This window comes from Pezoporus occidentalis, unplaced genomic scaffold, assembly GCF_034315485.1.
Source record: "Pezoporus occidentalis ecotype Australia unplaced genomic scaffold, CSIRO_AGI_Poc_V1 ctg19, whole genome shotgun sequence".
Lineage (NCBI taxonomy): Eukaryota > Metazoa > Chordata > Aves > Psittaciformes > Psittacidae > Pezoporus > Pezoporus occidentalis.
In genome coordinates, this window is record NW_026913748.1 from 6437676 (window position 1) to 6464284 (window position 26609).

A 26609-nucleotide genomic window follows, 5' to 3' on the forward strand; every position below is an offset into this window, starting at 1 on the left:
GATGTCATCCAGGGCCTTAATGAAGGGAGTGTAGCTTTGTGAGCAGCAAAAGCCAGAGGAAACCTCAAACCCCCAATCAGGCCAGTTCGCATGATGTTGGTGGAGTAACTGTATTAGTAGAAACCACATTGCTGATTAGTGTGTTAGCAAAACACATTATGTCAGTACAGCCTAACTGGGCAAGAAGGTCCTTCTGCTCGTAGCCTGTTAATTGTGGATCTGTACTGATCTCTTTACTGCCATGTTAGATGTCAGTGCTGACAGGGTTTTTCTGGGAGAGCTCCCCCAATAACCCCTTTTAGAGCCCTGCCCATTCCTGAGGAGCCAGAAGGGGAAATAATAGGGAGCTGTGTCTTCAGAGACTGGCTCTTCCTCTTAGAAACACTTCTGTCTTGGAGCTGTTTGGATGATGAGTGTTCAGTTGAAGTCATTGTTTGTGCTTCAGAGCATAGCTGAGGTCAAGGAGAGGGGTGTGGAGCTGCCGGGCTGGTGGACGCGGGGGACAGTTGGGTGCCTTTGGTGTAGAGCTGGTAATTAGTGTTAAAAGGAAAATTACACAAGAAGAAAGAAGGGAAGGAGCAAGTGGCAGATAATTGAACCTTTGGGGAGCCTACAGAGAAAGGATGTTGGCACAGAGCTAAAAGTAATTTACAAAACAGAGAAACAGTTGTTAGATAACTAGAAGCAAAAGCGTAACAAGAAGAATCAGGGATGCACAGAGGCCTAGCTAGAGAGGGGAGCTGGAAGGAACAGGAGATGCTCGTCCTAAAGTGCTGTGCTCATACCAAAGGCTGCTTTTATCACGAGGAAAAATAACCAAAACAGAAAATAAACAACCCAAATAAAGCACAGATTACTCCAGTTGGCTCATGGGGCAAATCGTCACTTTCTTTGAAGCAGGTATTTGGGGTAGGCCAGGAGAGGTGCATCCTGAAGGAAGAAGCCCTCTGCCCAGTGTTCCGGGGTGGTCCGTCAGGGCCATCAGCACTGCCGGCTCCCTAGCTGGGTCAGTGGAATGTGACACAGGCCAGGCTTCTCCACCGCCTGCTTCCGGCTCCCTTCCTGCCCCCCTCCCTGAGGGGGCTGACTCCAGCATATGGGATTATTATTACAAGCCATAGTTTCCAGCTCCTGCCGCATTGCACCCAGAGAGATGAGAGATGTGGAAGTCTGGGCACGCGCTCGTGTGGTGAGGCACTTGAAAAACTGGGAATACAAGAATTGGGGTAAAAGCATTTATCTTTGAGGTTTTTAAAACAGTGCTGTAAGTGATAATCTTACTTCTGGGCATTAGTGCTTTCTACAGTGAGTAAGTGGTCCAAAATAAGTTATTTTACAGTGTAAGGCTATTCAGATTCCTCCTTTCACTATTTATTACACATCCAGATCAGTTTTGTTCCTTAATATTGTTCTACTGTAACTATATCATGAGAGAGATATTAACATGCCACACTTTCTCAAGCTTTTTCTCCAGAGACAACAGCTTTTTTATAACTTCATCATAGCACAGATCTATCAGGAAAAAGATGTTCCTTTACAAGACAACATTACTACCTGTTAGCCTACAATTTCACTCTCCCCTTCCCCCTATTTTAGTGCCATGTTTACAAAGAAAAATGTGCTTACTTATTTTAATGTGCAACAGTTTCCACAAAGTGCAGTTGTCATTTTGCAAACTTAAGGTTGTCCATTAAAAAATGCAGATGACTTCCCACTAACAATACATCATTTCAATTCTCATTCTTGAAATGGCAAATGAAGCTTCACTTAGATCTGTATTTATTACACATTTTCCTAGCATTTTAACCCCCCTTTTTCTTTTAACAAATGTGAAAATCTTGGTTTATTTCTCTCATGCTGGAAAAAGACCCAAACCAACACTCCACTGGCCTTCAAGTTTTTAGCCATATGGATGCCAGTGTTGGCTGGGTATTGTCATTCTTTTCTGTTTGCACCAGAGGAAGTAGCCCCATGATTCAAGCATGGGTTGGTGCCACCTGCAGCTCCAAGAAGGAGGAATGCAAGTGTTGCATCCCGGAAAGCTGCAGAAAGGACTTTGTCCCTCCACAGCCCAAGGGCAGAGTTACTCTCCAGCCTCCTCTGCTGTGGGATTTGTTCCACTCTTGAGAAACATCATGTCTTTACACCTCCACAGTGAAGTTATAACGTTCTCCAAATGCACTTTTACAAAGTAAGAAAAGTCTTCCCAACACAAAGTTTGTAGGGAGATGGATCTGAAACCTTTGTGAGATGTCCAGAAAAAGGAAGCCTATTGTCTGTCTCTCCCTCCCCATGTGTGACAGGTAATCCCAGGGGTTCTAGAGCACTGTGAACACAGTATTTGGCAGTTCACGCCAGGGACTGCAGGTGCAGCTTCTGCCCCTGGCCATGTACCACTTAGGATGCCAGCACCCTGCCAATGCTAGCCTGTCCCTGCTGGGGCTTGTGCCACTCCACTGTGGCCCACCATGCCATTCACAAGGCCTCTGGCACCTTTCCTAAAGCCCTTTGCTATGAAGGGAAGTGCTTGGTGCCATGCACCATGCATGTTTGGGAAGAGACTGTTGCTCTGGATCAGCTCCCCAGGTGGATGCAATCCTGTATCCTAGGCAGCATCATCCAGTTTTCTTTCACCCAGGAGGAATCCAGCCTGCCTCCTCTGAGAGGGCTTGACGATGTGAACCCTCCATCAGCATGGAGGGCTGGGAGAGTCACTTTGAAAGTGTGATTGAGATACGGAATGGATACCGTAAGCACACTCAAGGAGCATCCTGGTCTTTATGGCGGTCTCCAACATTCTCTCTGCTGGGTCTGAACAGTGTAACATCACATCTAGCCAGCTGCATCTGAAAGCACATTTGGAGGCTTCATGTGACCTTTTCCTCCTGACCGAACAGAGCACTTTGAAGCAAACACACTTGTTGCACCAGGTGAAAACACTTAGATTCAGCTGTGTGTCACCGTGTGAATTTGAATCGCCCCGCTCTCATCCTTCCTTCCCTCTGTGCACAGGAGTTACCATCACCCGTCCTCTCACCCGAGGGATCCACCAACGCTCCCAGCGCTACGAAAACCGGCTTTGAGGAGGACTTGGAGCCGGGAGAGCGCGCTTGCCTCCTCCGCCACAGAAGCCGCTTTCCTGTCGCCTACGGCAGGAGCGGAGATCTGTGGCAGCGCGGGCCCCGCAGCGCGCTCAGGGACGGCTGCGTCTCCCGCTCCAGCTCCCGTCGCAGCGCCCGCCAGCCCCTAGAGCGGCCGGAGTGGGGATCGGTGCCGGGGCAGCCCCGGAGCCTGGGCTCGGCCCCCGCGGGGCGGAGGCAGGTGCGGGAGGCGGTGGCAGAGCGCGGCCGGGAGCTGCCCCCGCGGGGGCGCGGCACCGCCCCGCACCTGGGCCCGCCCCGCGGGGGAAGGGGTCCGCGGCAGCGCCTTGCGGTGCCCGTGCGGTGGCGGGAGCATGCCCCGGGGCGGCGGGGGTCGGGCGCTCTAAGCAGCGCCATGCGGGGCCGGCTGCTGGCGCGGCTGCGGCGGCGGCGCCGGGTGCTGCTGGCCCTGGCCGCGCTGGCTCTGGGGCTCTGGGCCGTTTACCTGGAGCTGGTGGCGGCGAGCGGCAGCGGCGGGGCTCTCCCGGACCGCAGTGAGTTACCCTGCGGGGCGCCGGGGGAGGCGGGGAGGGGAAGGCAGGGCGGGGGCCGTCCCGTCGCGTTCTGTCCCTCGCAGCCCGGCGCGGCCCTGGGCTCCCCCCGGCGCTCCGTCCGCTCGGGAGCCTGGAGCGGTGCCCCGGTCCCAGGCCGGCGAGGGGCGAGGAGGGGAGCGCCGCCGGCCGCAGCAGTGAGCGGCCGAGCGGTGCTGGCCGGCGGAGAGCCGCTTCCTGGGGAGCCGTCGGGGACGGAGGTGGGTTTTGTTCCTCGGGAAGGGGATGAGTGTTAGGGGGTTTCACTTCTGTGCCTTTGGCCGCTGGGGTCTCGCCCTCCGCTCTGTCAAGAGACCTGTCAAAACGTGACCTTGCTGAAACTGTTGTGCCCGGAGTCACGGCTTTGAGTGCCTCTGGTCCTTGGTGCTCTAGTGCAAACCTGGAAGGCAGCAGAGATGCTTTGAATACGGCTTTGGTGAGAGAAGAAGTGTATGCAAACGAGGAGGGAATGCATACCCTGGAGATGTGCACCGCTCGCCTAGTAACGAGTTCATTCCGTGCAGACTTCAAGGAGCACAGCAGGGATGGTGCTAAGTGCACCATCAGTTAGCTGCTTTTTTTTTTTCCGCGAAGTAGAGGAAGCCAGTTATTTCTATGCGTGTCATGCGGGGGTTTATGCTTCTCTTCTATTTTTCATTTACAGGAAAGTTTTGAATGGCCCAAAGTTTTGTAAAAGCCCATGATGTTGTTGCTGCTGTTTTTAAATATCAGTGCTTGGTGCCAGTCTAATTTTATAATAGTTTGTCAGATACACACAACCATTTAACTGTTAATGCTTTTCTGTATCTTGGTCCCTTCATTACACATTATAAGCCCCCTGATTCTTAGTGCCATGAGTCCAGCTTGGTTTCAGTCATAAAGCTTTAGACCCTGGTTGTGCAAGTTGCTCCATGAACATTTACTCCCACAAAGTCCATTACAGTACTTCAGCTTATCCATTTGTTCTGTATTATATGTGCTGTTATGGCTAAAACCAGGTTTATTGTTCCAGCAGCGTAAGAGATCTGATTTCTTTGGCTAGGATAAATCCTCTAGTTATAATCCACTTTTTGTGCCTGGTGGAATTAGCTGGGACATGAGAAGATGGGTTGCATCATGACTCTACTTGCCATTACACCTTTCATGCAAACTTCTTAGTGAACGCCACTTTACCAGTACCACCTGGAGATACTTAGAGAAGGCTGTAGAGATATGTAGTGGACTTGTGTGGTGCATCAAAGGAAGAAACCAAACCACATGGAGGTATTCTAAACAGTGGTTATACGGAGATATGAGGGGCTGAGTCAGGTGTTTGGAGACATCCAGCTGACCTTTCACTGCCAGCAATGCAAAGGGAGAGAGAGGAGATGAGAGAAAAACAGGCAGAGAGCATGAGGACAGAAGAGATGTGCAGGAGCAGATGACTTTTCTTATGAATTGAGTTCTTCCTCTTTGGTTTTAGATGGGGTTGTTTTTACATCTCTGTTATAAAAGTCATCCTGCTTTAAGACTGAAACTGGAAACAGTGACATGACTACGGTCACTACCAACTAAAACAGAACACGAGGAAAATAATTACATTATATTAAAGTTCAACTATGTAAGAGTCCAGATTCCCCCAAATCCACCAGTGACGTTGCTGCTCATTGCATGTGGAAAACATTTAAATGCTGCTGGAGAGAGTGGGAGCGTGAAACCCTCTGGCAGGCAGCTCTGCAGCATCACGAAGGGAGAGCAGCGTGCCCAGAGAGCTGAGGCTCTAAGGGCACTCTGGGCACTCAGCATCATGTTTTCCTGTCCTTCTGGCCAGTATCCTGGAGCCTGCCAACAGGAGGAAGGTTAATCTTTGACCCTCTCCACCCTTCTTCTTGCCCGAGTACCTCTAAGAGCCTGTTTTGTTTTAAGAGAAATCAGAAGTTGGAGTGAAAGACAAATAGTGTTTGTTTTCCTTTGGCTGTTAACACTAAGTCATGTTTTCTTCCCTGGAGACTGGGGCAGCTGTGTTTCTGACTCCACGTGGTGACTCTTTCCAGAGATCTCAGGGAGATGGTGCAGGAGGGAGTGACTCCCTGAGCAATTAATACTTTCCCCCTCTCATTTCTGCACTGTTTTCTGCTGCATGTCCCAAGTGGGAACCATAGGGTGAGTCACACCTGGAACCAGCCAAGAGCTACCACCTTGATGTACCTGATGCAACAGCCTCAGCAGTTAGTCTTGACAAAACACAGCACCTATTTATTGGGTAATTTTTCTGGGCAAAAGGTGAAGAGGCTCCATCCATTGTGGTCAGAAGCTGAATAGCTGCTGGGCATGGGAGATCTACAGGAGATCACGGTTTCCATCTCCTATGTCCGTAACACAATTTCTTCTTGCCTCCCTAAAAGCTCTTTGTAGAACAGCCTGGGTATGGAAAGCCAAGTATGTTTTCTTTTTCCAGAGACATGAGCCCTCCTCTTGGAAGGCTTAGGGAGGCACAGAAAGTACTCACTTTCCTCTCAGCCACTCAATGGGATGAAGCACAAGCACTGTGATGCCCCCATGCCACCCCTGCTCCTGGACCAGTGCTTTAGAGCAAGTCTTGAGGCATAATGGATGCTCCCCAGCTTTCTGCTCCTCTTCCCTCACCAGATCAGTGTGTGGCAGAGGAACCAAATGTCAGGTGGCCAGGGTATGGGATTTTGAGTAAGCGATGCTTAAAACTTGGGGCCTTGACTGTCTTCCCTTGATGTATGTGCACCTCTGCTATGGAACAAAGTTAAGCATATAAGTAAGTTTGAATGAAAGAGAATAAGCGGCCTAGGAGAATATGCTGTAACTGTTGGTACCCATTGGTTTCCGTGGTGCTGCATCACCATACACTGGGGAAGTCTATGGGTGTGAAGCTCATTTTGCTATAACATTGAAGTCAAAGGTTGAGGGAGCAGCCTGAGGTGCAGAATTCATGCTAGGTATACCACGTGTTGGGATTCGCATGTGCTTAAGTGGTCTGGGCCTTTTTCTAGCCACTGGGAATGGTTGGGATGGGCTGGACAGGGCCAGATAATAGTATGGGCTCTCACAAGTGACAGCTTTCCTTTGAAGGTGATGCTGAAGTGAGCAGTTGGGCTGGCAAAAAGAAAACAAGTTACATTTTTTCTTGTGATGTGACTGCATCAAGGTATTCCTTACATACTCTTCCCAGGGAGCCTTGCTGGCAGGACTGTGTCTCTTATGGGTGTTCCTGTTCCAGTTCTTGTGGGGCTTGCCTTGTTCTCTTTAATTAAGCATATTTGTCTGACTTGCGGCCCAATAGGCATTTATAGGGATCTTTGACGTGTTTACAGCTGAGCGAAGAAAAACAAGCAGGCTGATACGAACTGAAGATGGGCACAACTCTCCTCACATGAAATGTGGCCTGTTGTCATCCAAAACAAGCTGTAACGGGCAGGACACTGCCTCCCTGCCAAGACACCCAAGGAGCTGGAGGCAGCCTGTTTACTCCTGCTGCTGACAGGCGCTAACCTCTGTGCAGTGGGGTCTCCAGTAGAAATGTTTTTCTCATCTTTAGTAACTGCTACACAGCACACTTTGCTCCTGCAAATGAATGCTGGAGACAGGGAACCTTTCCCATTTGAAGAGTGAATGAGGTGTTGGAGAGGGAGATAATGCCAGTAAAGCACAGAACAGCCAGGTCTGGTGAGCACGTCCTGCACCCTGCCTTTACTGCCTAAAGCTGTTGGCTTGGCAGCACGGCTAGAAGAGGCAATGGCAGGGACAGATCTCCAGGAAAGACCCCCACCCCCAGGCACTGCCTGCTCCCGGAGCTGCTGCCATGGTCTGCTTGGATGGAAAGGCTGGTGGGTCAGGGAACCTCCTCCCGCTACTTCTGCTTTTCTCCTCTGTGCCCAAAAGTGCCTCATCTTGCCCACCCATGCAGAAAGGTATGGCTGAGGGAACAAGGCTGGCATCAGTGAGCTGTGCTTGCAGGCAAGGAGGATGTACAGCGGTCCCCCTTTGCTTTAAGGCCTGTGTCAACACAGTAAAAGCAAACCCCAGTCCTTGAAGAAACTTGGAGGTGAGGTCATTCCCAGCCGTTGCTGTGCAGACTCTGCCTTTTTTTGCTGTAAGGACCATGGTGTCTTTGGAGGCTGAATCACTTGCACCAGTTTCCTTTATGGCAGGTGGGAGCACCACACTCAGCCAGGCACAAGCAGGGTGTGCAGCGTTAGATTAGATTGCTGGAGGTGCAGCTTGCAGGAGCAAGGGATCAGGGGCCCTTCTTCAACCTGCCTCCCCTGTCTGCTTCAACCTACCCCTGTTCTTCCACTTTTTATTGTTGTGTGTAAATAACACTGGGAGTATGTTATCTTCCTATCTTGGGTTGTGATGAGTGGTTCTGTCTCGTTTCTGGTGTCTCAGCCTGCTGCTTTTCTAACTCAGCAGTGTGCAGTCCCACTCTCTGAAGTGAGAAAAGGGAGGTGTTTGGAAGAAACCAGAGATCATAGATGTGCAACTAAAAAAGTCCTTATGGCAAGGCCTCTACCTCCCCAGTATGTACATCTTTAGTGTCCCTTTCCTTCCTCAGAAAACTGGTTTCTTACCCCAATCCCACCATGGTGAGCTCTCTGATATTCGGGAATCCAGGCCACTACAAAGCAGCACTACAAATGGCTTTAAAACTGACCCAAGTGTTGGTGTGAATGGGCAGGTGCTTGTGTTTGTATGAGAAAAACAGCTGGCAGAAAGCTGAAGTTGCTCGTTTAATTTAATGCATCAGCTTCCTTCTCTAGCCTCCTTCCCCAGGCACCTTCAGAAGCAGCTATGCATCGGGGTGAGCACACCTACATAATGCAGGTTCATTCACATGCACACAGGCTGACTTTGGCAATCACACACACACAAGGTGACTTGCCTCTACATGCAGAGTATCGCTCCTTTGCATAGCTAATTGCACCAAAGGTTACTCCGTGCCCATAGGGAGAGATTGGACCCTGTGGCTTTCCAGTGGTGGCTGAAGTATCTATTTCTTCTCTGTGGAAACTGTTAACCCAGTTAAACTAGGTATCACCCACAAAGCACCTCTTCCTGACTGAAGACAAGTGTGGGAAGCAGGGTAACATCTGTGCCATGCAGCGTGAGTATAATATTGCTGTGCTTTTAGAGACACTAGTGAGACCTTCATCTGCAGCTCCCCATGCCAAGCAACACTGCTCCCCACAGCACATGGTGGGCTGCTATAGCTGTGAGGAGAAGGATGGGCACTGCAGTGCCGCAGAGTTTTCACGTCCAGGTGGGCAGTTCAGTCTCGCTGGAGGATGATGAGAAGTGCTGGCACATCTTGCTTTGCAATGGTGCATGTGAAGTAAGTTGGTATCCCCAGGCCCATGTTCACAGCACAGACCGCTATTGCTGACTTAGCGGGGAAACCCCTGAGAGCAATTTGGATGCAATGAGGTTCATTGACACCGTAGCCAGGAGGTGCCTGGACCTCATGCTGGCTGTGCCATACTTGTCCTGGGTGAGTGTATCCTTTCCCTGCTGCTGGGGCAAGTGCTACAGGTAGTCTGTGAACCTGGCTTTTTTCACCTCTTGGCATGAAGTGAGGTAGGGATTTGGCACTAAGTAACTTTTTTTGTGGAGCAGCACTGAGTTAGGAGTTGCAAGTGTTCGTTTTCTTGGAACTTGGCCCATACTTTTTCTGGCTCCCAAATCATTTGCAAAGATCACACATTATCATTATAAATAAACTCTTGCAACACGCATTTATATACACGTTACCTGTGACAGACTTGTGTGGTGCTGTGCCAACACAGGATGTATTCCTGCACCACACCTTCCTGTCTTGAGTCAGACTGGATTAGGATCACTTGAATCTCATGGAGCAGTGCCCTCCTGTGCATCTCCTTCCTCCCTGCTGTGGGGTTGGCAGAGGAACACTATTGTCTTCTGGAGGTGTGTTTCTGCATATGGTGTAGTAACGTGAAGGCTCTGCCTTCTCTTGCCTGCAAGTTCAGGCAGATGTTAAGGAAGAGCGGTGCTGGGAGAGATAATGGACGTTGCCTTTCATCTGGCAGCTTGGAATTACTGACATCTGCAATATGGCAGAAGGCAGGATGTTTTCCTGGGGAGAGATGTTGCTTTGTAGGTCATGGCAGTGATGATGGGGTTCTTTCACCAGTGCTTACAATGATAGTACCAAGAACTGATGGGGTTATATATTTTGTTATGCTTTGAGTTTCCTTTCCTATTTGTTCTAGCTATGCTTTGATGTTCCCTTTTCGAATCACTTCCCAGTCCAGTTGCTTTTTTCAGGCTTGCAGTAGTAACAGCTGAGAAGGGCTTTCCAGAAAAGGAAATAAGCTGTCTTATTTAGATGTGGTGTGAGATTTAAGAAAGATCCCTGTAAAGCCTTGGGTGGAAACAGATGTGAACCTGGTACTTAGTCACTTATGCTTTTCATGATAGAAATTCATAGTCTGTGTGTGTAATCAGCCAAACCAAAATGCACTAGGATCTTGACCAGAGCTCCTCTGTGCTTATGTTTCCCTGAGACTCTCCCTTGCCGAAGCACAAAGGCTTTAATATTCCCCACCTGGAGAGAGTCCCCTACACTTTGAGATGCTAAGATGGTCTGGCGCAATGTAAATCAACTTTCTTCTCCAAAAACATCTCAGAACAATAATTTGTGTTGACATAATAAAGAATTTTGCTCACCTACGCATAATAATGATATTCAACCAGTTTGAGGATGTTGGATTATTTCAGGCTATCCAAAGATTGTTGGGTTGTCTTGCGCATCAGTGCAAAAGGTCACTAATTTTGATTTTATAATCTCCTAAGGCTCAGTTATTCCAGCATTCTGTGAATATTTCTAATTTGAGGTTTTTTTGAGGAAAAATAGGTCAATGTGGCTTCTTATCCCCCTTGTTTCTAGAAGCTGGAAAAGCTATCACCTATTACTTTACTTTGTAAGTCTACCTGATACCCTTAGGTGGCTAAAGTATTCTATCTTGTTCTATTCCTGCTTTTCTGTGTCACTGTTTTCCATCAGAGATGCAAATGGTAAGTCTCAGGCCTTTACATCATCCACAGGGGTTTTCTTGCTTCCTGGTTTCCATCTCGGTGACCTTGATGTTGATTTCAGACAGTCTAAATATTCTTGGAGGTGTTTTTCCAGTTGAGCCAAATATGAGCAATTGACAGCCAGTGCTACCCAATAATGTAAAAGCACTGCATACGAATCAAAGACTTGACTATGGGGCCTTCTATAACAGGAATGATTTATCTTCTGTCTTTCTTTTCCGCTAGCCCCCTTCATTGTCTTAGGAACTAGTGGGCTTATAAGCAGGCCTGTGTTTCACTGAAGTTGTGTACATTCATGCACACTAAACAGTAGTTTATTGTCAGATATTATTGTAGTCCATTAACCAGTAAAAGTATCTGATCTGCATCATCACCTCCTAGGCTGCAGAACTGCCTAGTAGAGCTCTGCTGAAGTGTGGATGATTTACATTAATGATACATGTATTTTTTCCTGCCATTCTAAATAAATCTGTTTCTGCCTTGCTTCAAGAGGCCACTTATTTCCATGTCATTAGCGTGGGCTGTTTGACTTGGCCCGTATATTTGGTGTTGGCAACCCTGACAGCTTCCTCAGTGCTGCTGTTCATTTAAGCCTGGTTACGATATCTCCAGCCCTTCTCGTAAATACTTCACTTCCTAAATTAGCTTTATTTATGTTTTGTAATGTTATTTTCTGTAAATTTGCAGTAGTCATGTCTGGGTGCTGTTAACCCCATCTCAGCTGCAGAACCAAGTCCACAGCTGGCTGAGAATAGCCTGTCCAGACCACCCTGTACTAATAGCCTCAATTACCTGCTGTGGCAGCTCACCCAGCATCAGCTGCCACAGTCCATGTTTTGTTGTAAGCAGGCCAGCTGGGAGGGTTTTATTTGTTTTCAATCAAAAATGCAAAATAAACCAGGAATCTGCCGAAATCAAGATTTCCTGTACAACCTGACTGAACTGTAATTTCCAGAGGGGCACCTTGAAAATAAATGGCCTGCCTAACATAAGGAGTAAATATAACAAGTCTCATTATGGGATTGCTATGTCTTGAAAACATAAACGCATGTCTATTTCAGAGGGAGTTTTGTGAACAGCAGTCATGACACAGTCTGTACTCTCCTACCCATGGGAGAGAGTAGTTGCATCTACTTAGAAATTCAAAATAGCACCTAAGCCAAGGTGTTAAGAAAGAACACGTTATTAAAGTCTTTCCCAGGTCCTATGTTGTCTCTTTATTACTGGGGGGAGAGGAGAGGAAAGCAGTGAGAAAGTTTGTCCTTAAAACTAGAGAATAGAGCAAAGGTGAACCTTGGAGTGGAAAGAAACCCTGCCATCTGCAGGCCCCACAGATCTCCCTTGCTGGCTTCCAACAGACTCTTTGTGTTGTGCCACCACAGCAGCCCCAGGGATGCCAGGCTCTACCCAACCGCCTCTATTGGGGCTCCATGCAGAAGAGATGGAACCTCTACACCTTTCCAATTGGGAAAGGAAAGAAAGGCCCATGCAACACTTGGCAATCAACAGTGACACTGAGGAATGCTGGTATGTCTTATGCAGGCTGTCTGTGCCTCCTTTTCCTGTTGGTGGGATGTTTGGATGCTTCATCCCTTCACAGCCAGTGTTGAGCGTGGGGAAATGAGTTTCTTGCAGGGAGCTGGGTTGGGGGGAATTATCACTGAGGAGCCCTTACCCTCCTGGAGCCCTGTGGTCATCATCTCCTGCAGGCAAGCCCAGGCACAGGATGAAGAGAGGGTTGGAACCTAGGGCACGTAAGGGGAGGGAGGTGTAGGGCAGTCCCCACAAGGACAGACTGAGGGAACTGCCTCTGGTCATGAGGGTGGTGAGGCACTGGCACAGGTTGCCCATAGAAGCTGTGGCTGCCTCATCCCCGGCAGTGCTCAAGGCCAGGCTGGACAGGGTTTGGAGCAACCTGGTCTAGTGTGAGGTGCCCCTGTCCATGGCAGGGGGTTGGACTAGGTGATTTTTAAAGGTCCCTTCCCACCCAGGCCATTCTATGAGTCTGTGAGACAAGGAATGGTGTAACGCTGCTGTGCGCAATCACCATCTCTTCCTTAGGCTTATATTCAGTTTGCAAAGCAGGCTTGTACAGCAAAACCAGCTGATATATCGGCTGTGGATCACTGAATTATTGTTTATTCTCAAAACACTAAGCCTGCATCATTTCTTTCTCAGTTTCTCTGCTGAAACTCAAGCCCTGTGCTTGCAGGGTGCTTTAGATCTGAAGGACATTTTTTGAGCATTTATAATTTCTCTCATACAATTCACTACTCCAAGAATTGTTGTGTCTCTTCCTGCTGATTTTGAGACCCGCATCCTAACAGGAGCCTCAGCATTACTGCTTCCAGCTGCTTCACCTCGTAGCTTGTAATTTTCACTACACTGGTTATGTAGACCTCTCTTGCTTCAACCCAGCAGGTCTAGCTTTTCCCAAGCCTTGAGTGATGATCCTCTAGGACTGTCCCCCTGCCTGAAGTAAACACCTGCATGGATCTAAATTCATATTGGTCCTAGAAAGCGTTTCAGTGCCAAACACAGCCCAAATGGTGGTCTGTGTAAAAAGGTTTTGTCAAGTTGATGCTTGGTTTGTCTCTACCACCCGATGCAAGCACCGGAAGTGATTTGGTATCAACCCTTGTTCTCCTAACCCCTCACAGGCAGGGACAAAACCCTCTTTATAAAGGTGTTGAATTCTTCAGGGCCTAAGCAGTCAGTTTTGTGTGAGGAGGAGCAAGGCAGGGGTTGTTTCATCACCTCTTTGTGCCCAGGAGCCTTGGCTGCTCCAGCTCCACCACCAGTTCCTGGGGATGTTTCCGATCCAGCTCTTTTGCAGCCACTTCCTGAGGACAGGAAGAGCTTTGTAAGGTGTGCGAGTTGAAGGACAGTTGTACTGTTCCAGGTTGTGCTATGTTGGGAGCTCATTTATCCTTGGATAGATGTATTCTAATTCTGTCTCTGGTGTTTTGGTGTCCTGCCTCTTCAGGGAATTGGGCGTGTTTTGTGAGACGAGGGCTTGACAAACTTTAACCTTAGTAACCTGTGTTTTCCTTTTGCCTGCGGTTACTGGCTGTAGCTGATCACGGGCGCTTACTTGTCTGTATTGCTCACTAGTCGTGGGGTTAAGACACCAGCATTCAGCCTGGATTAATTTGCTTTTCCTGCCTGTGCCTTTTCACCCATTGGCAGCTTCTCTGTTGCCGCTCACCTGCACTTAGTCCATTGCTAATAAATGCCTCTGCCTTTCATGTTCTTTTCCCCTCCCTCTCTGAACACTCATCTTCCTCTCTGCTGTTACTTTGAAGAAGTCCTGAGGGATGGAGTGCAATCCAGAGGGACTTGGGCAAGCTTGAGAAGTAGGTCCATGCAAACCTCATGAAGTTCAACAAGGCCAGGTTCAAGGTCCTGCACCTGGGTCAGAGCAAACCCTGGTATCAACACAGGCTGAGGGGTGAAGAGATTCAGAGTACCCATGAGTAGAAGGACTTGGGAGTACTGGCAGATGAAAGATCGGACATGAGCCAGCAGTGTGCACTTGCAGCCCAGAAGGCCAATCATGTCTTGGGCTGCATCCAAGGAAGCGTGGCCAGCAGGACAAGGGAGGTGATCCTGCCCCTGTGCTCTGCTCTGGTGAGACCTCACCTGCAGTACTGCATCCAGCTCTGGAGTCCTCAATACAGGAAAGTTGTGGACCTGTTGGAGAGGGTCCGGAGGAGGGCACAAAGCTGCTCAGGGGGCGAGAGCACCTCTTCTGTGAGGAAAGGCTGAGACAGTTGGGGTTGTTCAGCTGGAGAAGACTCTGGCAAAACCTTATTGTGGCCTTTCAGTTCTTGAAAGGGATCTATAAGAAAGATTGGGAGATACTTTTTAGCAGGGGCTGTTGCGACAGGATGAGGGGTGATGGTTTTAAACTAAAAGAGGGGAGATTCAGGCTGGATGTGAGGAAAAAATTCTTTACAATGAGGGTGGTAAAATACTGGCACAGGTTGCCCAGAGAGGTGGTGGGTGCCCCAACCCTGGAGACATTCAAGGCCAGGCTGGATGTGGTTCTGAGCAACCTGATCTACTCCTGCTTATTGCAGCAGGTTGGACTAGATGACCTCTGAAGGTCCCTTCCAGCCCAAACTATTCTATGAGTCTATGCTAAAGCTGACCCATAGTCATGCGCAGCACTTGTGATTCCTCTGAACATGCTGCTGTTCCTTGCATGTCTTACGAGGCATTTCCAGATGCATCTCACTGACTCACACCACTTGCTGCAGTGGGAAGAGGGTCTTTCATGTGTGCTGGTGGGACAAGGAGGGATGCACTCCCTCTCTGAACTCCCATTGTCCCCTGCCTCAGTCTGGCTAGTATTATTTCAGTTTGTCTGTACTGTCTAATCACTGTCTGCATTCCATCAGCTCCGGCCATGCAGCCGATTTCCTTTGCCTTGCAAATTGTAATTGCTTTGCCAATTAACTCTGGGTCTTCCAGTGCTCTCTTTCTTGAGTGCTTTGTCCAAAACCCTGTGCTTCCCAAATGGCACGATAAGTTGGGTTTTCCCTAAACTTAATCCTTTTTCTTGTAACTCTGTGTTTGAATTAGATATCTGACATAGGCACGTCAAAGAGGGAAAGAAATATTTCAGCAAGTTTTGCAGCTCATGCAGAAGTAGAGAAAAAAAGACAAATGAAAGACAGGGTGAGAGAAGAGGCAGCATTGGAAATGAGGATGATAGGGATTACTTAACAGAAGTATGAAGTGGCCAAAAATAGGGCATAGTGAGATGAGTGCTGAAGTGATCAGAAAACAAGCCACTAGAACGTTAAGGGGCCATTAACTTTCCTTAGGAAAAGACTTAAGGAGAAAGAACTGAAGGCTAAATCAGAAGCAAATACTTGGGATTTCAGTGGAGCAGAGAGGATGGAACTGATAGTCTTGGATGCAGAGATCAAAAAGAGATGTAGAAAGGACTCAGAGGGTACAGAGTAAACCACTGACTCTAAGTTTTGAAAGGGGTGGAGGAAAATGCAGGGATAATAATTACAGAAGCTGGTGGGGACCATAAGCAGCTCCACTGAGATGGTTAGGAACGTATTTGGTATCACAAGGGCATTTGGTGCCTTGAAAATTAGTGCCTTTCTACTGCAGTCAGTGTCTGTGAAGACATCTGATTTCCCTGTGTAGAGCATTGTGCTCTGTACTGCAGGTGCTCTGCTTGATTTGCAGCGTGTGGTTGCCTGTTTTATCGTGGGTGTCTGGCAAGCGCTGAGCACTTGGCCAGTTGTTACTGTAGAAAAAGGATTTGCAAATATGGTCAGGGTTTTTCACATGTCCCTCTTTATTTACAAAGGATGTAAAGTCCCTTTTCTCTAGGTACAGTGGAAAGTCAATGAAAAGATGTTTGGTGTGTAGTCCTATGGTCCATGGTTGGGTAGCATTTAATCCTGAAACTCTGAATTTGATGAGTTTCATGCTACCGCTGCTCCTTTCATAATCTCAGGGCTCCATTTCTGTCTTTCTTTCCATGCCCTTTTGGGGTTTTTCTCTTGGGTGTTGTTTGCAGAGGTACAGCCCAAGTTTGCATCCAGGCACAGGAGAAAATTCACCCCACTCGACTTCCACCTCAAGCACCAGCTCCCACAGTAAAGCCTGCGATGTTACAGCCATCAGGCTCTGCAGTGAGGGCATCCCACCCCTGGCTAACTATCTTGGAGTAAACAGTGTGGTGGAAAAGGGACCCCTGGGGGAAGGAGCCAAATCAGGCTCTCTTAGGAGTAGTGTTTGTGAAGTGGTGCTTGCTTGGCGCGATGCACTAGAGTCTGAGGTGCACCAGCCCCGGATCTGTCCAAAAGTATGTAAAACATGTGGCACGTTATTGCGAGCTTGCATCCTAAATTATCCCTCTGGGCAGAGAGCAAGTCCTGCGAGCACTGCCTGCGTCTGGGATCATATCCCCTGGGGAGCTGCAGTTTGTCCTTGCTCCATCTCCAGGGGAGGGATTTGCTTCAGTGTGGTTCCCTCCTGCCTGCCACGGGTTTATATTTAGCTGGCAGTGTGTGGCCGCATGGGCCATTTGAAGGCAGTGTCTTCCAGCCCTCACATCAGTGCTGCCCATAGCTTTCCATAGCGGTTGAGCTGCTGCTGCTGCCTGGGTGGAGAACAGGAGGCTAAAATTAGCAGGGAGCAATTCTCTTGCCAAAGGTTGTGTCTGACCCAGGCGAGTCTGGCGAGGGGGAGAGGAAAACAGTCTTAAATCTCTCCATGCAGAGTGCCTAACGTGCCTGCTGGCTTCTCTGGGGTCTCCATGTGATGGGTAGGGATGCCCTGCCAGGGGGAAGCTTAAGCAGAGGGGATAGTAGGGCATTGCCAGGATGGTCTTGGCACATGGTAGGAAATCCTGATTCTTGGAGCTCTGTTTCATTCTCGCTCTCCCTTTGAATATCAGATAAACAGTCAGGGAGGCCAGTTCTTGCTCCTGGATGTCTTCAGAGCTGCAGGCACCTCCCTGCTTAGGGAGAGGTTTTCTGGGCAGATGTGGGGTTTGGCTGCCGTAAGAAAACCAGTGTGTATTCATTGCTCCCACCCCACCAGAACCAGCTGCTGAGGACCTTGCTGCCCCCCGGAGCTGCCCACCCTAAATGAGCACTTGTGCACTCTATTACAGGGCAGTCTACCGGCAGGATGGGCTCCAGGAGGGGCTGTGGCCTGGTGGTTACAGCACAAATTTGGGTGAACAGGGAAATGTGCCATCCCTGTCTCTGCTGGTGAGCAGACGAGGCCTCAGAACAAGCTGCTTCAGCAGCCTGTGCCTCAGTTAGCCTCTATAGTAATGATGTTGATAATTGTTATTTATCCTTTTGAGATACTTAATGCCCATGAATGGAAAAGCATTAATTGGTCTCCAAATGACTTCAGTGCAAGGGGAAAGCTTGTTGTTTCATTAGTGACTCTTCTGTTGGACCCAGCCTGCCCTGCCGCTACGGTCTTGCTGGTTCGGCTGCCCCAGGCATGCCATTACCTTGTCTTTTAAGAATCAATGTTGCTAGCGTGTGATGCAGCATTAGGAACTTGTCTGGGCCCTGAGAATGCAGTTTTCACCTCTGACCTTTCCCATTCATTGCACTTGCCTGAATTGCACAACCCGGGGCAAGAAATAGGTGGAGGGTTGAAGCTGAGGTGGGGACCCAATCCCTAAACCCTATTCCTTTTATCCATGGACTTTGGAAAGACCTGTCTGCTGTATGTGCAAGGGCAGCACAATGGCAAACTGTGGCAGTTGCAGGGACAACTGCTGTGCGGTTTGCATGTTATCCGTCCTGACAGCTCAGGAGGAGGCAGTCTGAGGGATACCACGGCTGTGGTGGAGCAAAATGAGCATCCCCTTGAGCCTAATGAAGGTCAGAGCAAACATAAACAAGGTCTGCATTGAGATTTCTGTATTTTTCAGCAAGGGTTGGTGGGCACTGTGCATGGGGAAGGCTGGGCCAACTGAAAAGGAAGGAAAAAACCCAAGAAGACAGGTTCAAGGTCTACCTGACAACTGTTTCTGCTGAAAAGGAGGTGAAATTCCCTTTTTCCTGTAAACAGCAGAGAAACAGGAGCAGCTGGGATGGCTGCGCTAGGTGTGACCAGCTATTTTGGAATGTGGCTTCTCTGTTTCTACAGACAACATGTGCTAGTCCTCTGTCAGGTCCCTATTACAATGAGTGTATAGGAAGGAGAGAACTCCAAGAACTGGAGGGGATGTGGTACTGGCAGGGTCAATTCTTGCTCCCATCTCTGCTGCAGGCACAGGTGCCTCCTGCTAGCACTGCTCTGCAGTTTCATTCTGGTGAAGTGAAGGAAACAAAGCTTTCAAGTGAGTGCCTGGCTTCCCTTTCCTTTTCCCTGCTCAGGGTAGAGTGAGGAATGTCTGTGTGTAGGACATCAAGGTATTTTTAGCAAGGGTAAAGAAAAGCAAAATATGAAATACATGCCAGCTGAAGCTGCAGGAGGAACTGCACTCTGTGTAGAACAGTCCAGGGTTATTGCCTTTGCTAAGGATTTAGTTGCCTGGTACCCAGCAAGGTGAAGAAGGCACCACCATCTACAGACTTACCGGGAGGCTGGGAAGAAGATGGCTGTGTCCTGCTCTTTCTCCTTCACACAGATCTGGCATTTCGTCTAGTACAAGATTTCATCCTGCACTCCTGGCAGCTCCTGCCTCTCTGTGCTGACATCAGGAATGCACTACAGAGCTAGAGCTGGGGCGACCCTGTGGGGCACTGGCATGGATGAGACCAGGGGCTTCCGCAAGTTGTGTCACTTCAGTCCACAAGACTGAGATGGTGGACTTGTCTTTTCCCTAAATGCTGTTCTGTGATGGAAATACCACTTTTTTCCTGCACTTGCTGATAACAATGAGAGGGACCTCCTTGCTCTTAATAATCATCATTTACTAAGGAGCGGGAGGGGGAAATTGTTCTTCCATGTTCTCTTACCCTCGCTGACCTCTGTTTTGGCATTGACTCCTGATAAAAACACTAATTTCTAATCAGTCAGCCACTTGAAATTGCCTGCCTTTGTTGTCTGAGGCTATCCAGGAAGAGCCTGCCTTCCAGCTGCAGCGCAGGGCTCCTCTGTCCACACCAGGCAGGCTGTCAGCCCAAGGTGATACAGAGCTGCTGGGAAGATGCTATGTGGCAGTAAGTGCTTTAGGTGTTGTGTAGCAGGGAGGCTCCCTCACTGCCCTAGAGAAGGCACTGGTAAAGGGCTGGTGCTCCCCTGAAGCTGGGACAGCATTTTATAGGTAAAGGAAGGAGGGCTGGAGTATGGCTTGGAGGGTGCACCTGTGTTCTTGTGCTAAATTCACTTCTGCAACCAGTCTGTTTAAAATCCACCATCCCAATATTCTGCTGCCTTCTTCCTGCAGAGCTGGGCATTTACAAGGTCTGCTGAGATCCATGGCAGCATGGTTGAACTAGATGATATTAAGGTCCTTTCCAACCCCAACTGTTCTATAATTCTATGATCTGTTCTAGAAGTCAAGTTGCTAAAATCCACAGAGGTGACTTTCTTGGGCTCTGCAGGTCTGGATACTGCTTATAATTCTTGTCTTCAGACCCTAGAACTGGAGTGGTTTGAGTGGGGTGAGCTGGCTCCGTTTCCCTGGGTGGTTCATTAACTGGCTGAGCAGGACCCCATATCCCATGGTGTTTGATCTGAATGTATTTCTCTATTTCTGAGTGTAAAGGCAACTTAAGGCTTTGGTTACTGGAAAGTTTTTGTCAACCATTGCTTGGCTGAGGTCAGAGGTCCCTGTGGGGAGCACAGCTCAGGTGAATGATGCTGCACTGGTCTTTGACCTGGGCAGTGCTTGGGGGTCTCCTAGAGCAGACATTTTCAAATAAAATGAAAGAATGAAAAAGAGAATGAAAGACAAAGTGGTGATGGGGGGAGGAAGGATTTTGAACCACCTCTTCTGCTGGTGGCAAATGCTCACAACAGCCCTTACCTAGCCCTGGCCACCTCGGCAGTTCCAGTGGAGCTGCTCTGCTCCGAGGACAAGGCAGAGGCTTGCAACATCAGTGCTTTCTCATAAGCATAGTAGATGCATTTGTACAGTTGCAGGCCCATAGGCTATGATTCTTCTTTCAAGCTTTTGGATTATACCAGCTATGGATTTATGGGTGCTAGGGATTTGTCACCTCACTTATATGGTTTAAATGGAACTGTAAACATCCCCATGTATGTTTCTTTGCATTAGTTTGGAAATAATCCCTATTTAAAATCTATATGTGATAGTATTTCTGGATCTGTAGCTTTGTAAAGAAATGGCGGTAACTTTACTCTCTGCGGGTATGTGTATCTCAGGTTCTAAAGGCCTTTATCCCAGAGTCCAGCAACTAGACCAAGAAACCAAAGGTCTAACATTATTTTGCATCGTGTGCTAAGATAGTTTCACGACAGTGACTTTTAAATGTCCTGTGCTCTGAAGGCACCTGTGCTCCTTGTATCTGCTGAGCACATCTAACCAAACCTGTTTGCTCTGGGTTAAGAATGATTATTTCCCAGCAGAAGAATTGCCCCACCGGCACTCCACATTGTGTTTTTTCAGATGGACAGGGAATTCGATACTGAGCTCTACTGCACAGCAGACAGCTAGTGCTAAGGCAATTTTACATACCCTTCACTGACCCAAGGTGGCCTCCATGGAGCTGATCTGTAATGAACATCTCTTCCTTCCTCCCTCCAAGCCTGGAGGAGGCCACGATGTGGAGGTGAGGTCAGGAGTTTAGCAGCTGAGCAGTGTGCTTCTGCTCTTCAACAACCTGCTGGCAGTGCTTGGTGCATTTATAGACCAGAGGCATATCTTCCATGCCAGCTTTACTACTCTGCATAAAAGCCTTGCGGGCTGCAGTGGTTCTCTTTGAATAGGACCAGGGTGTGAGACACTTCATTATACTCTACCCTGATGTTTTAACATTAGGGTTAATGTTAAGATGCAGCTGTGAGATCACAAACTTGGATGCTGTGTTAAAATACCAAGTGATGGAGGCTGCATTCTCTACTTGCCAGTAGAGAACCACTTACCAGTGGAGTAAGTGGTTTCAGGCACTGTTAAATGAGCTTTCTCTCCAGTGTTAGTCCATTGTCAACACAGGATCTTTCTTGTTGTCTTCCTTGTTGGTGACAGCCAATGATCCTCTCTGTGTAAGATACTCATGCAGTGAAAGCACGACAGGCAAGAGACTTTAGTAAATAGTATTTGCTTAATAGGTGCTGCCGTCTCTCATGTAAAAGTGTGCTAAGGAATCTTTGCACATATGGAGGCACGTCGCAGATGTGTGCTGCAACTTCCATACCTGCTCCCTGCCCAGGGGGAGTCAGCAGCACCTGGGTAACCCTGACATGTTCCATCAATGTCTGCTGTACGCACTCATTCCTATATGCTGCTGCACCAGTTTTCCTCACCTCCCAGCTTCCCCACCCACACTGGCATGGAGGCAAAGCCCTGCATCGCTCTGCCTCTCCCTGCAAAACATCTCTCTTCCCATCCCTTCATCTCTGAGGCTGTCCACCCGCCTCGTCTCACAGCTTCACGCTCCTCTCTGTTCTCTGGGCGTGTAGGTGTGCTCCCCATGTATTCATTCCCCTTCATATGTACGTACCTGTCCACCCCAGCATGTGAGTACCTGCATGTTGCTGACTTCGCCTACTTAGTGCTCTTTCATAGTGTTCCCCTGCATGTTTTCATGACCTTGAAAGCCTTGCTCTTTCCTGCCAAGCTCCTGAGACTGCACAGCTTGCTGTGCATTAGAGTGTTTTTCCCTTCTGGAGTCCTTTAAGGTGGAGAGCAATGTTCACAAATGTGGTAGACCAGATCCTGGAATAAATAAGAGATGACATGGCTACGGCATTGAAAGTTTCCTTTCTAGGGTTGCAACCATGCATTTCAATTTCAAATTCTGACGCTGCCCCACACTGGCTCCTTGGTCTGTGCACTGTGGAGGGGAATCACAGCCTCCCTCAGCACTGCTCTGCCACTGCATCTGAACACAGACCAGCCATACCTTCTGCTGTTGTGATCCTCCTCCTCTGGACAGGCTGTTCTCTTTAGTCCTGCCCTTTCCCACTCTGTACGTGGGTACCAGTACATGTGCCTATTCACACCACAGTGTGGGTTTTGGCTGCTCAGCTGAAGTAGTGGAGCTGGAAGAGGGTGGGAGGCTCTGTGCCGGTAAGGACAGTGCAGCAGAACAAAGGCAATGTACTGGCACTATACGGTCATCTGCCATTTTCTTTGTGGCCCCCTCAGCTACTCAGTGCAGCTTACTCAAAGCTTTCACGTGGCTTTTCCTCTCCTTGACTTGCAGCATTCCTTGTTCACCCCACCTTGGGTCTTTCTGCACCATATATGCATCTCTGCAGACCAGGAGGCACAGGTATATTTAAGCTTGTAGTTAATCAGGGAGTGTTCTTTTTTAGCATCCTGTTCCTCAATTGTTTTACAAAGGCTTTCTTAATCTCATTTTGCTTAACCAAAGCCGCAGGATCTTCCTGTTTTTCTTCACAGTTTCTTTAGTTTTCGAATACTGGCATGTATGCAAATACCTGAAGGTGTTGAGCACCTTCATAAAGAAAACACAAAGAAACTAGTATATCTCAACAGGAAGCGACATTAGAGCAAACAATCGTCTCTTGTAGCTCACTAAGATGAAAAACGACCTTTCTTTTTGTTGCTGAAAAAAAGATAAACCTTTAAAATTGTAAGAAATCATTATTAATTTTTGAGAGTCTTGTTTGTGCTCCCATTAACCAAGATAACAGATATTATTAATATATACAATATATATTTACACATAATATATAATTATTATATTATTACTAGTTGTCCAGTCACTGCAGGACATTCTTAGAGGTTAACAGGGCACAGCACCCACAAACAGCACCAAGGCAGTCTGTAAGGATCTTAATATTTCAACCCCATACCAAATTCTTCTATATAAAAGTGGGTGATGCTGGCTGAGGATGGGTGGAAATGGGGCAATTAGAAGGATGAATCCAAACCATAGCTACTCCCTTGGCTCTGGGTGAGTTGCTGTTAGTTTCTGAAGACCTTCCTTGGTCTCTAATGAACCAGAGAGAAGTGCAAGTGAATGATAGACCTTGTTCCCACAAGACCGCTGCCATCTGCTCATATCCATTCCTCAGTTTGGTTCTGCCACTGCTCCCACTCAACCTGGCTTGGACAAAGCTGCCACCTGGGCCAGCAGCACATGAAGTTGAGCTACTCCTGCTGCAGATAAAAATCATGTGGAGAGTGCCACAATTTGGGACGCTTCCTCCTGGCCATATACACATGGTTGTTTTCATCCATGTACTTAATCTAAGGACAGATGCTGGCTCTATAGGGTCATTTGGGCTTCTTGACTTCGTGGTGACTCCTAAAAACCTCCTCGCACATCTACTGGTGGCAGTAAGCAATGGTAACTGAGCTATCACAATGCCAACCTCATGAAGTTCAACAAGACCAAGTGCAAGGTCCTGCACTGGGGCCAGGGCAATCCCGAGCACAAACACAGGCTGGGCAGAGGCTAGATCGAGAGCAGCCCTGAGGAGAAGGACTTGGGGATGTTGGTTGACAAGAAGCTCAACATGACCCAGCGGTGTGCGTTCGCAGCCCAGAAACTAACCGTGTGCTGGGCTGCACCAAGAGGATTGTGACCAGCAGGTCAAGGGAGGTGATTCTTTGCCTCTACTCCACTCTCATGGCACCCCACATGCAGTACTGTATTCAGCTCTAGGGCCTCGAACAGAGGAGGGACGTGGACCTGCTTGAGCGAGTCCAGAGGAGGGCTGTGAAGACGCTCAGTGGGCTGGAGCACCTCTCCTATGAAGACAGGCTGGGAAAGTTGGGGTTAGGGTTAGGGATTTCCTCTGGAATCAGTGGCAAAAATCCTATTGACCTCAAGCAGAGCAAGATGCTCTGCTTGCTCTACTTGTAGAGCAAGATGCATCTTACTGCAGCTGAGTTTTCAGTGCCTTGTGTGAAAGTGAGGTGTCTAGTAAAACAAAATGGAGCTCTTTCCTTACTCTGGGTATGCTTGGCTTCCGCTAGCACAGATGAGCAAACCTGCAAAAATCACACCTGTCCACCATGCAGACCTAGTAGAGCATTTCAGTGCTGATTAGTTTAAATGAGACCTGTATTCACATTCATCAGTTTGATGCTGTTGGAGTTGCAGCATTGTTTGTTGTTGGTTTGGGGAAAAGGGCTGTAGGTGATACAGGTCTCAAACAAGTGAAATGGCTAACAGTGCTGATAGTCCCAGAGGAGAAGGCTGCCTGTCTCCTGGAAGGGGTACAAAGGGAGCAAGACACAGGGAGGCCGGGGATCAAGAGGAAATAGCCAGAGCATGAGCTAGGGCTAGGGTTACAGATAAGCATCCAAGGAAACAACCGCAGAGCAGTCAGGATTAGTGGGTAATGGAAAAGACTAGGACTGGGACAGCTGGGTGGGAATAGTCAGATCCAGCAGGTCAACGCCATCCCCAAGATGGATGAACTAACCCCTGGCACCCCTTTTGGGATGGGAGGTGGTGAGGAACTGTCTGCATTATGTTTGTACAAGTGTATTTCCTACATGAGTGGCCAGATGTCATCGGTTGCTTCCAAGAACCTTTTGTAGTTTCCAGACCTTCCGCAGGACCATGCTTTAGCCAGACTATTTGTGGTACACAAGGACATGGTAACAGTCAAGCAGCCCACGCTGTCTGGACATCTGTATGAAGACAGCACTGGACTGGCAGGAAGATGTCCACGTAGCAGCAGCATTTGACAATGTTGTGTGCTGCAAGGACAAGATGGGATCATGGGCCCTGTAAGGCTGTGGGCCAAGCTCAGCTTTCATTTAAGCAGATGAACTTCTGCTGAGTTCCTCATGTATGTGCTAGCACTGAACTGAACCCCTTGGAGTAACACCCCGTTGCTGCACCCAGCTTCAGCTACTCCACAGCAGGACACCCTTTACCATCCTCCCCTTTGTGCTGTTGTCAAGCCTGGCTGAAGTGCCTGGGTTTCTCCAAGGGTTAGCTTTAGGCAAGCCAGTCTCATCTCTTAGAGTTCCTATGGGAGGGGAGTGTAGGATGCCACAGCAGTCTCCTGACTGCAAGAAATGCTCTGCTTGACATGGATGAACTTGCTAATTTTGGGGCACCTGGGTTTGAAAGCTGGGCCCTGTAAGTCTGGTTGAGCCTGAAGCTGCTCTCATGGCCATTTACTGATCGTGCCTCATGGGAGCATAAAAGAAGATCAGAACATCACTGCAGGGGGCAAACACTGTTCTCAAAACTGTGCTCTTCAGGGGAGTTACTCCAGATTTACCATGGCATTTCTGAGAACAAAACTGAGCCATAAGGAGGTGATTAAAGTCAGGCTCATATAAGATTTGATATGGTCAAACCAATACATCCTTCATGTGCATAACTGAATCCCCCTCAGTCACTGGAGTTGTCTGGAAAAGCCGCAGTACAACCAGGCACCATTTACCTGAAAACAAAAAATCCAAGCAAACCTCTTTCAGGAGTTGTCATGCAGGTGGCTGCACGGGAGGGTGAGTGACCCAGCAGTCAGTTACTCACTAGGCTGCATGGTAAAAATTGGCTAAGCAACAGAGCCGTCTGCCTTGCTTGCTGCAGCTAATCAAAATGTACATAGAGTGAGGGCCAAGGGCTGGATCTCAGCCCACAGAAGCCAGTGGAAGAGCTCCCACTGGGCTGAAGCCAATGTGGTCCAGAGCAGCTTTGTTTTAAATATGGAAGAGAACGTAAACAGGCATGACTGAGCTGTGACATTCCCTTGAACCCAGATACATCTCCATCTGGAGAAGGGCAGCTAGCCTGCTTCAGTACTCAGGAATACCAAGAAGTCTAGGAAGGACCAAGGGGAAAGAACAGTGAAGGTGGCTGCGGCAGAAGAGATTTACTTGTGACAGGATTTACCTGTGTAAGATATCTGTGTCTACTTTGTTGGGTTGTTTTTTCCCTCCCACAAAGACAAAAGGGTTAAACCTGATCCTACAGCAGAATTCAAAGTGGCTCTAGAAATTAAATCAGTCTCGGTTTCCTCCAGCTCCATAGCATAAGAGTTACGCCATTAAATTAAAAAGGATTATTTGGAAGATAAGCCCATTGTGTATGTGCTGGGTAATTTCAGCAGAGTTAATTCAGTGCTGCAAGAGCCAATGATGTAAGGTGGTGCAGCTGGATTTTTTCAGTTTTTTCAGGGGTTGGATAATTTTATGACTAATAGCAACACTTGCAGCTACGCACGGTAAGAGGAGAGTCATCACAATTTGTGCCGGAGGCCATAACCTGCCTGTTTGCATAGGTCATGAGGACATTTTTTTCTC

At 48.4% G+C, this 26609-nt stretch overlaps 1 protein-coding gene across 1 annotated transcript in view; it reads left to right on the top strand.

The window, feature by feature from the left end:
* The first annotated feature begins 3208 nt into the window (after positions 1–3208).
* B4GALNT3 (beta-1,4-N-acetyl-galactosaminyltransferase 3) overlaps positions 3209–26609 on the top strand; it is a 66960-nt gene continuing 43559 nt past the window's right edge. Inside the window, exon 1 of the mRNA XM_062616579.1 lies at positions 3209–3634. Coding sequence (XP_062472563.1) covers positions 3496–3634 — 139 coding nt within the window. The 5' untranslated portion in view covers positions 3209–3495. The remainder of the gene's footprint in view (positions 3635–26609) is intronic.